Source organism: Schistocerca nitens, chromosome 3 (genome assembly GCF_023898315.1).
Source record: "Schistocerca nitens isolate TAMUIC-IGC-003100 chromosome 3, iqSchNite1.1, whole genome shotgun sequence".
NCBI classification, from domain to species: Eukaryota; Metazoa; Arthropoda; class Insecta; order Orthoptera; family Acrididae; genus Schistocerca; species Schistocerca nitens.
The window spans coordinates 255,534,150-255,549,500 of record NC_064616.1 but is presented as its reverse complement, the minus strand read 5'-3'; the positions used below and the strand labels follow the sequence as shown (position 1 = coordinate 255,549,500).

The 15,351-nt window shown below is 40.2% G+C and overlaps 1 protein-coding gene across 1 annotated transcript in view; it reads left to right on the top strand.

The window, feature by feature from the left end:
• The window catches only part of LOC126248223 (protein obstructor-E-like), a 50,478-nt gene extending 35,394 nt beyond the window's left edge, over nt 1-15,084 (top strand). Inside the window, exons 4-5 of the mRNA XM_049949046.1 lie at nt 3,872-4,085; nt 14,470-15,084. Coding sequence (XP_049805003.1) covers nt 3,872-4,085; nt 14,470-14,512 — 257 coding nt within the window. The 3' untranslated portion in view covers nt 14,513-15,084. The remainder of the gene's footprint in view (nt 1-3,871; nt 4,086-14,469) is intronic.
• The last annotated feature ends 267 nt before the right edge of the window (nt 15,085-15,351 follow it).

Here is a 15,351-nt window from a genome sequence, read left to right as displayed (position 1 = left end):
GCAGCAATAGGTAGAGATCAAGTTAATGAGGAAACTCGACTCAGTATCATGCGCAGTTCCTTCAACTATCGAATTTCCACCATAGTGACGCACCTGCAAAATAACAGCGGACTCATATTCGACATGAGCAGGCCCCGAATTTCCATCCATATTAAAAATTCTCGCGGTTTCTCTACATCTGCTAGGGTAAATGGTACGATGGTTTCCGTTAAAGGGCTACGGTCGATTTCGTCCCATCCTTGTCCAATTGTGCCGTCGTCGTCGACAGGTCGTTAAACCCTAACCTTTCCTTTCCTCGCTTTCGTGGTGGCGTTAAGCTGTGAGAGAGCTCGGAGCTGTGTCTCATCTGCGTGCGCCAGTGATGCAAGCACTGCCGCCGTTGCTCAACTCCATTAATACTGTAGCCGCTGTGCCGCTGCTGCAATCGAACCCAGTACCGCCAGCTCACGGTCACGCCGCCGTGCTTTCGCCTTAGCAACGGGACCGCCACCGCTGCTTCGAGAAACGGCTGGCTCTGGAAACGGTACTTCCCTTCGCCTTGAAGCTTTATCTCTTTCCGCCTACTGAGCTTCTAGTGGAGCAGAACTCTATTTACGTCACACTTTCACCATAATAGAACACTGTTGCCAAGGTGTGACAGAAAACAACTGACTGGTGTTGTTCAACAAGTAACCAAAGTTTTATTTTTTAATCCAAAAGTAAAACACCAATTGAACAGCTCCGAGAACTCCTCGATTCGCGTCTGTTTTCGTGGTATTGCATTTTTTGGGAAATGTCTAGTGTCTGTCCGATATTGATATTATAAAATAGTAGACTCTGACGGGTTATGGTACCGTGACTACCAACTTTTGTACATTGTAACGGCTGTTTGCAGTGCATATAGCGGCTAGATTAGATGGAAGTGACTAACGGGTGTGTAGGACTGTTCTGTCTACACTTCTCCTCACAACTGTTGAAGTTTGCGTGGCGGAAACATCTCACAGCGAAACGTAACAAAGAGGTTGTTGCACCATCTATCAATTAAATCAGATTACTGGGAATTTGGTCTCGGGAAAGCACGTTTAAACCTTAATCTTTCTCCTCCTATCATTTGTCGATGCTTCCAACCCTGTGAAAACTGCGCTATAAGGTCTCATCCGTGGTAAACAGTCATCAAGTGATGTCTGAGGCGCAGATCCGTAACAGAATCATCCAAAATGTGATTCTATAAGAATTAAACAATGCAACTCTCGTAAAAATTCCCCATATGAATGAGAGTTTAAGAATTAACTATAAGAAGTTAGTAAAATGGAAGGCCTGCAGGAACTAGAGGTGATTTCGTTGGCAGTACATGCTGAAGCTGCTGGAAAAATGCAGTGGACAAAGAATGCCGCTATGGAGACACCTATGAATATGAGTACAGAGAAAACAAAATACAGATACTGAGTAGATCTTTAAATCAGTAGGTTACTTAACGTGTACGTATATGAATAAGTTTTCGTCTGTAAGAATCAGACTATCAACAGGATGTTAAATATTTCTCAAGTCAATGAAAATCTTCATAAATCTGGAACAAAGTCTTTATTTTCCACACTTGATCGCACTTATAGAACATCGTTCAATTGTTTCAGTAGATTATGAACATTAGATTACTGTATTTTCCTTCCTAATACGATAATGTGTCAGGATTATTCCGCTTGTCGTCTGCGTACCAGAGACTACAGGGCGTAGGAGGAAATTGTGCTGAGGTGGCAGCTGGCTCAAGCGGGCAGAAGTCGTGGGTGCTTTGCACACACCATTTACTTGAGCTCGGGTTCCGTGGCGCAACGGATAAACACGCTACACGGAACAGCGTGCATGTCACGAAGTTAGATTGCTTGTAGACCGTATATTCTAGATAACAATCAAACACAGACGTGACAGATACAGTTACACAACTCCTACACGCTTAAACCTTTGATCCATCCAGTGATGAAAGTCTCAGTGCGCCAAAATCAAGCTGATGTGAGAACGTTTCTCACACTAAATCTGTATTGTGTATGTATTCGACAGAGACATATTTCATCACAGTTTAGCAGTGAATGACAGGCAGTAACGTAGTTAATCAGTACATGACATACCTCCAAAGAACTTTTCAAATCAGATTCAAGAGGTAAGCAATATAATCAGTTTATGGCAGGCTACCATAAGCAAAACCAGTTGTCGTGGGCATTTTCAACAATCCCGGAGAACTGGTTGCAGCCAGTAGGTGACTGAGCTATTCTGTCGGTCCAGTATTTACGCCCAGCCCAAGATCACAGGGCAAGGCAACAAACGAGGTGGATTAGTGGTTCAGGAACTGCATTCGCTTTCGTTCATATCGCCGTCCAGCTGTAGGTACTCCTTCGAAGGGGACAAGGCTGGTTTTGTTCCCCATCCTTGCATAGTTTGAGCTTGTCCTCAGTTCCTACAGACGTCGTCTGTAGGCACTACTTCGAAGACGACAAGGCTGATTTCGTTCCCCATCCTTGCACAGTTTGAGCTTGTGCTCAGTTCCTACAGACGTCATCATCGATAGGATGTTAAACTCATAATCACCTTTCTTCGAGACTCTGGACAACCCCAAGCATATGACGCTCGTGATAAAGATTTTAATTTTACAGTCTCATATGTGCCATTAAAGAATACTTAAGACTTTCTTTACAGCTTTTGTCTTCTTTCAATTCATATTAAACCATAGCAAGAACCACAAAGACGATACCTAGACACGTCAACCTCGGTCACACACACACACACACACACACATACACACACACACATACACGCACACACACACACACACACACACACACACACACACACACACACACATGCACGCGGGCGTTACACTGCGTCAATCGGATCCTGCTAGACACTAGACACACTTCACCAGAAAAAGAGACAGATCCTACGCCAGTACTTGAATGCATGCCCTGAGCACCCATGAAAATGAATCACAACATTCAAATGGACGATTAGCACTAAGTATAAAAATGACATGTGTTACTCATAACGAGCTGCTAAAATTGTGAAACACATTTGGGACATCGGGCTACTACACGGGGTGATATTGTTAAATGGGGACAGACTGAAGGAAACGACCACTGAGAGAATAAGGAGCGGAAAAAAGGACATATGGACGGAAATTCGTTCCCAACGGAGGTACACCCACTTCAAGCTGGAGATACAAGAACTTTGACAATGTAGGTTTCAATGACTGAAAATGAACACGAGAACACACCAGGGAAGTGGGAATATTCTGTTCGTATTATGGTTTTGTTAGCACGGTGACAGCAAACCGTAGACACTGGTTTAGCTCAATAATATGTGGGCAGGGATTCTTGGCGACTACCACAACGCCTCGCGAATGAGTAATATTTGAACTTCCAGTGGGTGTCCCTGCCTCGTATGCTAGAAGACGTGATTTGGTGGTACGAAGGTTGCTACATGACGATGCTCAAGCTCACTTCCGCTTTTGTGTGCGGAGGCATCTCGACGTCTTCCCGGACCATATAGTGAGGCTGAACCGGTGTTGCTGATTTGCATGCAAACGTAACACAACAACACTAGTACAAAAAGAACATGGTCACTTGCCTGGTGTGTTCTCACGGGTGCTTTCAGCCTATCGTAGATCTATCTCCACCTTCAAGTCGGTAAATCGCCCTTGGAACGCATTTCCGGCCATATGTCCCATGAAGTTTGTTCCTTATCCCCTCACGAATGGTTTCCTGCAGTTTGTCACTATTTGACAAAATCTCCCCGTAGAGGACAGAAGTAGTACGGTCCTTCGCCTCTGTTGGCTAAGGGTACGATGGCTTTCTGGGTCCAGCACATACTTTGGCACGCTCCTCAGAGTGTGTTTTGCCTGTTGCAGACAAGCTGGACGACGGCTTCTCTTGCCCTGACGGCGAGGTGATAGGCCCGAACGGGCGCGTGCTGCCGCACCCGACGTTCCCGCACCCGGATGACTGCCAGAAGTTCTACATCTGCCGTAACGGCCGCATGCCCCAGCGCGGCAACTGCCCCACCGGCACCGTCTACAACGAGGTCACCTTCAAGTGCGACGAGCCCGAGAACGTGCCCGGATGGTAAATATCTCATTCACAACAGTCCCACCCAAAAATAGTCACCTGCATCATATTTAATGGCCTTATGTTAATGTTATTTTGAAAGATCCACACTTTTACACACTGAAGATAAGCCGTGCTCATTTATTTTTGTGCAGAATTGTAAGTGACTAAATTTGTTAGATGTTCCTCTGCATCTCATACTGTTTTTCTCCTAGTGTTAACATGATTAGATAATAGGACTTCTGAGGACAATATAACCACTTACGTCTCACATGAAACCCTTAGGGGGTAATTTCTAACTGCTCCAGTAAAAAAAAATTCTTTCTTAAAATATAAACCACGACTTAATGTCTAGTAAAATACATACATGTTAGTGAAATTCTCAACAAAATGTGAAAATCGCATCACAAGTGTGAAGTATGATGTGTAGTAGACGAGCCACAATGATTACACCGAAACTATAAAGTTTCAAATCATCACATCAGCACATCAGCACGGGCAAAAAAATGACACTGAGCTAAGTCCCCAAGACGAGCAGTCAAAAGGATCGTTCATTGTGACCCAACTGATTTCTTCGATGAGATTTCAATGAAGGTTACGAATGGGTTAGTTCCTAGTAACTATCTGCCACACTTACTCTTAAGTCATACATCTGGGAAACTAGTGGGTCCTGGCGGGAACCTCGACAGCAGTGCTAGAGAGAAAACCAGGAATTTCCTGGTAATGAGTGTCTCGGTATTGCTACACTAACAAGGTATCGTTCTGTTCAACTTCATGAGGTTGTGTTCGTTCTTGAGAGAGCTACTGATTTATACCCGCACAGATCACCGATGAGAGACATGGAACATACGCAGAACCTCTTTTTGAAACGTAGTAAATAGCTGATTATATATTAGCAGTACGACCGATATGAAAATTAAATTGTTAATTATTACCATAAAGAAATCAGAACTGTCCTTAACTGGGAGGCTGCTTTCAGAGCATAGTGCTTTGTTAGGCAATGCTCCATTGTAGATGATATTTTCTTGCCTTCATGGTGCAAGCTGAAGAGGCCTACATATTAAAACAAAATCTGAGTGTCAGTAAAACTTAATACTTATATAAAGAACTTTCAGAGGTGAAAGTCTCAATGAGAGCGATAAGTATCCTAGGACTATCCTCTGATGGAATCACGTACCGAAAAAGTCATTTCCGTCGAGTGAGACCCTCACTATTGTGTAATACTAACATTCTTCAAAAGGCAGTTTGCTGAAGCATTCATAACTTAAGAGGAAAGCGAAAATGCAGGACGAAAGTAAAGAAGAAGGCAATGAAAACTGGAGATGTAGGAGAGACGAACAACAGAAAGCGAAGGGAGAGAGAATCCAATGGAATATTTATTTCGTTGAAAACCTCCAATGGATACATTCAACAGGTATATACGATATATTCGTTGGTCTTTCGATAAAAGAGTTTATTAGTACCAACGTATCGATACTTATGCCCCAGGGGCATAGAACTTAAAAATTAAAAAAAAAGTGCATTTGATACACTCGACACGTTGCGCAAGATGTTATTGTAGGACAAACCATGAAAAAATAGAGTATTAGACGAGGAAGTAGTAAAACAGGATACTGCGATAAATAATTTATTTGAGGGTTAACAGAATTTTTCGGCATTTACTGCGTCACTGAAAAATATTTAACAGCTTGATTGGGAGAATCATGTCAACGAATCGTGAACGAAAGAGACAAAGTTAAAAATGTTTTAATGATAGCAAGAAAGAGCGTAAATACAAAGAGGTGAAGAATTGTCTTTGGAACGAAGGGAAATAGTGGTTCACCAAACTGAAACGTATCAGAACGTTGCACCGACCATTCGATGTCCAAACAGAATGTCGGTATCTTTGAGTGGAGGTTTCCATTAGGATAATGTCAGATTCCACAGGCCTAAGAAACTTCGTAGATTAAGTGTTAGTCTTAACGAGCTCTATGTAAAGAATTTAAACTGAAGTACTGTCTGTAGGTTCCTAGCAACCCTGCAGAATCTATGAAGTGCAAAACAGAGAATTCATGGTGTCCTCTTAGTTAATAGGACATCGGATTTAATGTTACTCAGTTTCTTTAGTTGTTGACATTAAGTTGTTGGGTTTGAATAATAGGAGATCAATTTTCAATTTCTTAATACGAAATCTTACAATGATGACCTCATAAAATATTAATGAGATAATCTGTCAGAACATAACTCTGGCAATTCCCCGCACCGCCATAATAAACTCACCATTTCTAGAGTTCTGGCATAACTTGATTTGATATGTGAATTCATATTATACACGAAACAACTATGTTTTCAATTAATCATTTGTATGACTTTATGTTTGCTAGGAAGACAATCATTTCTGCAAATTAATTTAAAAGTTAGACTTCAGGTTGGTTCATGTTCTGGGCCCCGAGTACAAGCCCCGAAGAAATACAAAATAAATGTTTGATACAGTTACTCAAGAATTATCTAAAATGAAACTAATTTAATAAAGCGTACTTGAGAAATGTAACTGGAACTCTTAAGTAAAGTAAGAGGTGAATTACTGAAGCTGTTTATGTGGTATATTACTAAGCTCAGTACATACACTGTTATTATGGTTTCGCCCAGATGAAACGCGAGTTCTCACTATGTGAGGTACTAGTTGTCGCTGAACTGTTAGTTGTCGAGTCACGAGTAGCAATTGCGTTTCATGAAACTAAACTGTAATTGCATCTGTGGCAGCATACCAGTTCTCCAAAAACAGATCCAGTCGCCTGTAACTCTTAGAGAGCGTGGCCTGTCAATTCTAGTGAAGGACTCCACAAAAAAGATTGCAGTTATTCCTGTAATTTGGCCTCTTTGCAGAGGCAGCATCCAAAAGGTCAATTTCTGCGAATCTACTCTTCTAGATGCATTCAATTCATGTTCAGATTGGGCTTACTTGCGTACACGTACTCAAAGGAAGCATTGCTAGAAACTCATGTTTGTAAATGATCTTTTCTAATTTTCGGATTTCTCGAGAATGAATTGAGAGATATTCTGTGTTCCCTGTGGTCTAGAAATCGAATCGCAATAAGATACAACCCGTTTATTGCGAAGTGACCGAATATGTGGAACTCTAGTCCACTCATTTGGTTTCTAGTCAACTGCGAAACTGAAAATGGAAGGGATAACCTAAATAACTACTATATTTAACTGTTTACATTGAACAGATAAATGTGAAAGAAATATCATAATTTTATAATCACTGTCCATTGTGTTTACTTTCAGGAAGCTAGGAATGATGCGTGCATCAAAATAACGAAAATACTCTTTAGTGTTAACTGTAAAAGTTTGTTTCACTTAGAATTTACATTCTAAAAAGTTTACTTTTCACTGTGGTACATACTTACGTTTGATAGTCTACTTTCTTTTGGGAATAATTTTAGTACTGTCTATTAATACTGCTAAGAAGCGTAATTCAAATTTTTAGTTGCGTCTAGATATAGACTAGTCATGATGGGAAACACCTGCACACATCATACATGGAACCAGTAATTTACTTTTATCTCGAGAGGAGTGGACACCACTGTTAGTTTCTTGTTGTGACTTCATTCCAACGCTATCTCGTGTAAACGCTCAGTCTTCTTAATATATGAATAAATCTTTAAGATGACACTGTGCTTCTTGAATTTGTGTGACTTTATGTTAAAACATCTTCAAATTTTGCAACAAAATATGGTACATACCTAACAGCGTTTGGTGAACTGAGATCTCCCATACTGTTTTCACATCGAGATATTAAAGAAGTATAAAGAATCACTTACGCAATATGTGTAATTCTAAAAAGAAACTAAACTCGGTCCACACGAATACTGTAATTTGAATTTTGGATGGACCAGATCCCTGACGTTGATCAGAGGCATACACTATGGTATTTAGAACCACCGCGAATCGAAAGTATCCATCAGGCCTCTGCAGCCGACTGGTTTTAGTTTCTGACCCTACACGCAAATAGATGCTAAATCCGGTAGTATAATACTCATAATTCGTGTCATTGGTCCTATATTAACTTATCATCGTCTTGACGGGCGTAAGAAAATACAAAGCCAACTGGGTGGGTTGGCGTTCCAGATCTTCGATCATTTCGTATTACACTGCATTCATACGACTGCGATAAAATTTCACGGACTAAGTTCGAAGTCCGTGACGAATGCGGCGGTTCAAAAGACTTGTCGAGAGCAAGTTCACTTATTGGTTGAAATTAGCAGAAAAAGCGAAAGTTGACGAATGAATGGATTGTACTTCCTGTTTATTTTCTTCTGAGTGAAAATAAATTTGGTGTACAACTTACGAACTCGTCGATGTCTAGGCCACTGGAGGCGAAACAGAACTCAGTCGCACAAGACCTAGTTGAAGGAACCATTGTAGGGTCTGTTTTGAATTGTTTAGGCTAGCTACCTTCTTGTCGAATGGCACCCAGGTGTACGACATCATACCATTGTTGTTATTGACTGCTGATATTTCGAAACAATCAGTTAAAAAACTATCAGCAAAATATTAAGATCTCAACCTCAATTATTCAGTCTTGTCATATGCTGCGAAAGGGAAAATTGTGTTCTGTTTTTTCTAGTGGAATAAAACTTCCTCAGTCTAGTCAGAAATTGGTTCTTTCAGCTGCATTGCGTATTCAGATTCCTCAGGCCTTATCGAGCGAGGTGGCGCATTGATTAGCACAGTGGACTCACATTTGGGACGAGAACGGTTAAAATACGCATCTTACCATCCAGATTTAGGTTTCCTGTGATTCACCTAAGTCACCCCAGGGAAATTTCGGAATGATTCCATTGAAAAAGCGGCCGATTACTTTCCCATCCTTCAAACTAGCCGAGATTGTGTTCCGTCTCTAATGACCTCGACGTCGAAGGGACGTTAAACCCTAACCTTCCTTCTTCCTCAGGTTCAAAAATGGTTCAAATGGCTCTGAGCACTATGGGACTTAACATCTGAGGTCATCAGTCCCCTAGAACTTAGAACTACTTATACCTAACTAACCTAAGGAGATCCCACACATCCATGCCCGAGGTAGGATTCGAACCTGCGACCCTAGCGGTCTCGCGGTTCCAGACTGAAGCGCCTTGAACCGCTCGGCCACACCGGCCGGCCTTCCTCAGGTCTTCACGCCTTTTAACAGCACCCGGTTTGAGAAATGTATGTTCGTGGTTCACCTCACTGTCGTAGACAAGTGTTGTTTAAAGACTATGAGATAATTTTAACTCAGCGTGATCTCTATTGAAACGCTACATTTTGACATCTGAACACAAAATCCTTTGTTAACTGTATTCTGATTTTGTCAAACCACTTCAGTACGATCGCAAAATACTTTCCTTAGTAAAGTCTCTGACTGTCCTTGCATGAACCAATAATTGGGCACGTTACGGCGAAATTATGTCACATTACTCATTAATAATTCCTCAGATCTCGGTTGTTCCAAAAATACGTACTCCATTCGCTCTGAGATGGCTTCAGTTACGTCTTACGAATGAAAATTTAGAAGAAGGGACTCCAGATCTTCGGTCAGATCGCTGCCGCTGTGCGCGACACATGCCTCGAACTACATTTATAAATCAGTGTGTCACGTCTGCTTTCGCTTGCGCCCTATATTAGGGCAAATGTAAAACAGGAGCCGCTTTACGGAAGCTGTGCAGCGTGGACGTGTATGAATGGCGGCTGGGCTCGGCGCGTTGCATAAGCTTCTGGCCCAAACCCACGGCTGGTCTGCGCTCACGGCCGCACCGCCGCCGCCTGCGCCGGCTTTCGCCGTTGCGCAACGCCTCGCCCACCCGATGGCTGACCCTGTAGCACGATTCTGTTCCCCGCCCGTTTTCCGCATCCATCTCATTTTGTTAGCTCAGCGTTACGTGCTCCGTCTTCACGCTTGTGACTGGAACTGATCACATTAGACCTATTGTGGCCGGCTGTCATACCACCTGAAACCGTGGATTCTTTCAAAGCTGAACAGCTACAGCTATACAAACCGAAAAGTGATTACTGTGGAAACGTTCAGAAATCAGTAACTTTCCAGAATGAGTTTTCACTCTGTAGCAGAGGGACTGCCGATTTGAAACTTCCTGGTAGGCTAAAACTATGCACTGGTGGGGACTCGAACCCAGATCCTTTGTCTTTCACGAGCAAATAATCTACTTTGTGAGCTATTCGAGTACGACTCCCAATCCGCCCTCACAGAGTATTTCCGCCTGTAGAGAGGAAAAAATAAATCTGTGATCACGCTGATTTTGTTTTCATAGCCTCTACGTCTCTTCCTAGTTTAATAATAGATGGATTCCACAAAATTGAGCATTATTCCAATATTTCCCCTTAAATACTTCGCAAGAAATCTGTTTCGTAGATACGCTTGAAATATACCTGTGTTCCATCATATACCGGTATCGGTTTTTCCCTTCCCACCATAGTAAACAGGAGTTTCACGGTAAAGACTAACTTTCAAGGCTATCGCATCGGACATCAGTTGCCTGCTTTGTAAGAAATCTGTTTCGAAGATACGCTTCAAATATACCCGTGTTTTACCAGCAAACTGATGCCTCTCACTTACTTTGCCTAGAACTCAGCACATGAGAGCGTTCAACTTCGTGCCTCCACACACTGTTACTCCAGGTATTTGTAAGAGTTGCCTGCTTCTAATTGTGACTCATTACTTACGTCTTCACAGCACACTACTTTTTTATGTTCCATCAAGTGCACGGAAACTTCAGTATGAGTAGTTCCCAGTTTCGTAGCGAACTGAAAATTGTCGAGATCTGACTGGATATTTACAATCAGCGAAACGTTCACAACAGCAACTAATACCATTCGCTAAGTGGCTAAAGAATTATGTGACCAGTAATAGCGCTATTAATATACAGGATGAGCTAAAATTCGCGCTCTCGAATACCACAGTGCACTTTCTTGCGTGTAGAACATGAACGGTACGAAATGTTGGACCAGTCATTTTTGTCTGTTCCGTTCATGTTTCTGGAAGAAAATGGCCGTCAAATGAGGGCAATTTGGTAACCCTGTAACCACACACATGACAAGAAACTTCATTCATTACTGTGTAATTGTGTTGTGCAATTAGTGGAGTGGGTTGAATTTAGCGTTAGAATACCCTAGTTCGAAAGTTAGAGTCCAGACTTCTTTATTTTATATTTTTAGACTGCGTGATTGTTATCTGCTTCTTAATCGTTTTACAGCAATTACAGTAGGTCTTACAGAAAATACATGCAGTTATTTAACACCAACACAAAAATTACAGTATAATAGTTTTTATCATTCAGATTTTAAAGACTTATTTTTCCTTTATACCTTCATTTTGTTCTCGTCCGCACACTACGCCCCTGTGTTCACTCCACGGAAAAATTATCATGTAGGTCAGATGTGGCCAGTCTCACACACTACATGTATACGCGTACCATCCGATATGCGACGCCACTTGGTAACAGTACATTATTGTCTTCAGCAAAGCTGTAACAGTCCTTACACCATTTCTTTGTTGCTTGTTTCTGCCGGCATTGTTGTGAAAACAACGCTGATCGCATTTCCCATTTTCTGTAATAAAGAAATATTGAAATATAGAAAATTGTACCATTCCTTTTACAATGGAAACTTTATGGATGAAAATTACTAGTTTTTTAAACCAGAAATTTTAGCCCTTTTGCTATGGCTAAGTGATATTTTGTTTTTTTACCTGTTTATTAGTAAAAAATAAATAACACCCATTGTAATCTAGATCAAATAAATACAGATAAATAACTGTTATTCAGAACTAAAATACCGGTATCGGTTTTAACTGGTCGGTTTTTCCCATCCCATCAGAGTAAACAGGAGTTTCGTGGTAAAGAATAATTTTCAGGGCTCTCGCATCGGACATCAGTTGCCTGCAATTTCAAATCACTACCAAATATTAACTTATGATGAACTTTTAATGACGCTGAATCTTGATTTATAACAGACGTGCAAGAGTTCTACAGGTTGACGTCCTACATGTGCATCTACATCTGCATCTACATGACTGTTTTGTAATTCACAATCGAATTACCTTCAAATTATTTCTCTTCCGTTGCAATCTCGAACATATGCAAAAGATCTCAGCTGCACCACACTTAATGACCTGACAATCATGAATGGCATAGGAACTGAAAGTGATGGTATCAGAGCAAATGCAGAAATGTTGAACTTCGCTTTCAAAGGTTCTTTTATGATTGAGGTCCAGAAGTATTAGCCTAGTTTAATTTCGCACCACTGCAAACCTAACTGATATAGATATTACCCTTGTCCAGTCTGAAACGGTTCTCTGTCTCTAACGATATCGACGTCTACGTGACGATAATCCTTGGGTTCTCTCCTTCGCTTCTCCGTGAATTCCATTACAGGTACAAAGAGATTCACTCACTTAGTTCCAGCAGTTGGGTAATCCGTGCTATACTATAATACTTTCATTGATACTACTCCTTAGCTCTAAGAGCTGTTCTGTAATGTTCACATGGTTATATTAAAACAGTTTCCATCGCAGAAATGACCCTACAGATCTTTATTCTTTCAGTAACACATTTTTATTTGCGAATCACTGATGTTATATCAATATATAGCAGTTGTCCAAAATTATAGCACATCTAATGACACATTACGACAACTGCTATCTGCTGGATGATAGCTGGAACTTTCAAGATATCAGATTTTTGTGTTGAAGTACAAAATTTTGATACCCAGTGTTTCACTTTTAGCTGCGGCAAATTAGTGTGGTAGGTCAGGTCATTAGGTAGTAAAAGTGCGGCGCAGCAGAGAATGTTTACAACAGATTTAAAAACATTTTACCAAATAGCTCTCAGAAACTTCTCTGATGAACAATCTTTGACCAAATTAGAGTTCGCGGTAAGAACGAGAAATGCCATCTATGTATGCAGTAAACGTGAGCTGTAAAAGACTACTGTCTTAAGTCTATCTAAAATGGAATTTAAGGGGTAGACAGACTGTTAATATTCGATAAGCTGGGCAGACGTTAATGACGTGTGCATATCTTTTTTCGCGGCAGATTCATTAAAGAAAATCTGCAATATAGAAATGATCATAGTGATGTACTACTACAGTTATCCCTTCTGTATGAAGTTCCACACAAATTGTATCCGACATAAAAAAATGTTTTTTTTGACAGATCTCTCTGTGGTTTAACATGAAACATTTGCGAACATACGTTACAACTATATGCCGAAACATGCCAATCGAATTGTCCAAACAATTACATAGGAAACATTTAATACCCGTAAATGTGAATCAGTTGAAAAATGTCTGATGTTTCTCATACCAACGGCGTATCCGTTGTAACGAGGAGAACCAAATTGAATGCGGAAATATTACGTTGTTTTGTTACAGTCGATACATCATCAAGTTCATGTTAATGTTTTCAAAACTACTTGAAGGACAGTAACTGGGAAGATACTATACTTAAACTGTAAGTAGCAACATTACTCGCGTTCCTATCTGTGACACAAAATAGTAAGCGATAATGTATTTTGTTAGAATAATTGCGCTTGACGCTCAGTGAACTATCCATGAAGAGATACTTTCGAGTCACATACTGTTCACTTTTCCGGAATTTATCATCTTTTCGTATCTGCATTAATCACACGAAGTCACAAAGTATAACTTTTTCCTTAATTACGGAAACGGTTACCCGATATCACTGACAAACATTAACAAAAATTAAAATAACAAATCTTGTCATTTTGCTGGAGAGCAAATCTTCTCTTTACAAATATTCTTTGTAAAATAAAATCTGTCTGTACGTTATTAGCCGATGAGTCTTAGCAAACGATCCTCAGTATTTATAATTCTTCATGGTTCTAAATATTCTTTAGACCTAAAAATAATTCAGTGGAAGCATTGATAAGTATTCTGTTCTCCACAGCAATAATGGTCAGGGTAAGATTCCAAAAGTCATATATGTTAAAGTTACGTGAAGTCCTTGTAATCATAATTATTGGGATGTAAAAAACTATAAAACTGGAGTTTCTTGTACATTTTGTAAAGTCAGTAAGTACTTTAGTGAAAATTGGTATTCAGAATGGATTTTCTTCTTCTTCTTCCAAGAAACTTCATCTAATTGCTTTTCTGCCCTCCCTGAAGATTTTCATTATCAATGGCTTTATTCCATTATTTCCGCTGCAGTTCAATAAAGATACAGGTACCAGCTTTTTAAGGACGGTTTTTGACAGTTCATAATAAGCATCAGCTATCTACAACCCTTATTCATAGGACACATACTTAAGAATTACAGAAGTAAATATAGTAATGAGATAATCTTTTGTATTTACCATCATGACGTACAGTAGCAGAAATAATATTCTCATGTTATTCTCTTTCGTTTCAGTGAGAAGTGGTACGCCGATGAGGGCAAGAGGTCCAGGAAATAAGCTGCTGTCAGAGCCGATGGCGTGAGTGGTTATTCTGGCGTTGACACGTCAGAGTTTGTATGTTAGGTACTGTATGTGTGTGGTAAATGTTATAGGGAAAGGAATCATCACCACAGCACAAGTGAAACATCCTACCAAATACTTTACATCGTTGCCAATGACTGTAAATGGAATCAAGTACAAGTGAAGCCCATATACATTTTTTCTTCTACATTACTCACGCTATTGAATATTGGCAACAGACATCACATTCTGACAATTCATTGTGCTGTCATTGTTCTGGAGCAGTGAATCATGCTGCCGTTCCTGTAACCGACGAAATAATTTTGAAAAGCACAGCAATTTACTAAGCCTGCGGCTGTTGTTGTTCAGTTCACCGAAAGTGAAAATATTTTAAAATTAATTACTCACAGGGATCCTTCGCGTCGATATTCTGTCATTCTACATGTAATCTGAATCCAGAACATTCCCTTTACCCTTAACATCTCATTTTTGTCACCGTAAAGTCATGTTGGATTCCATTATGTTTTTCAGTGCATTGTAAAACATAAATAAATCGTTAATACATAAAATTACCAGTTTTTCATTCCTTTTCCATACTCCTTTTCATTTACCTGATACTATTTCTAAGTAAAGATAAAGTTATAGGTTATTGTTATGATGAAGCGAATAACTATAGCTATGTGTCTATTCGTAATTTTTGATGACATGTAAAAGAAACAAAAAACAAAATTAAAACAGACATCAACGGATAAAAGAGCGCAGATAATTACGTACCCCAATTTGTCATGTAATTGGTGTGACAAACATTATATGACCAGTGTTGGAGAAAGAAACAA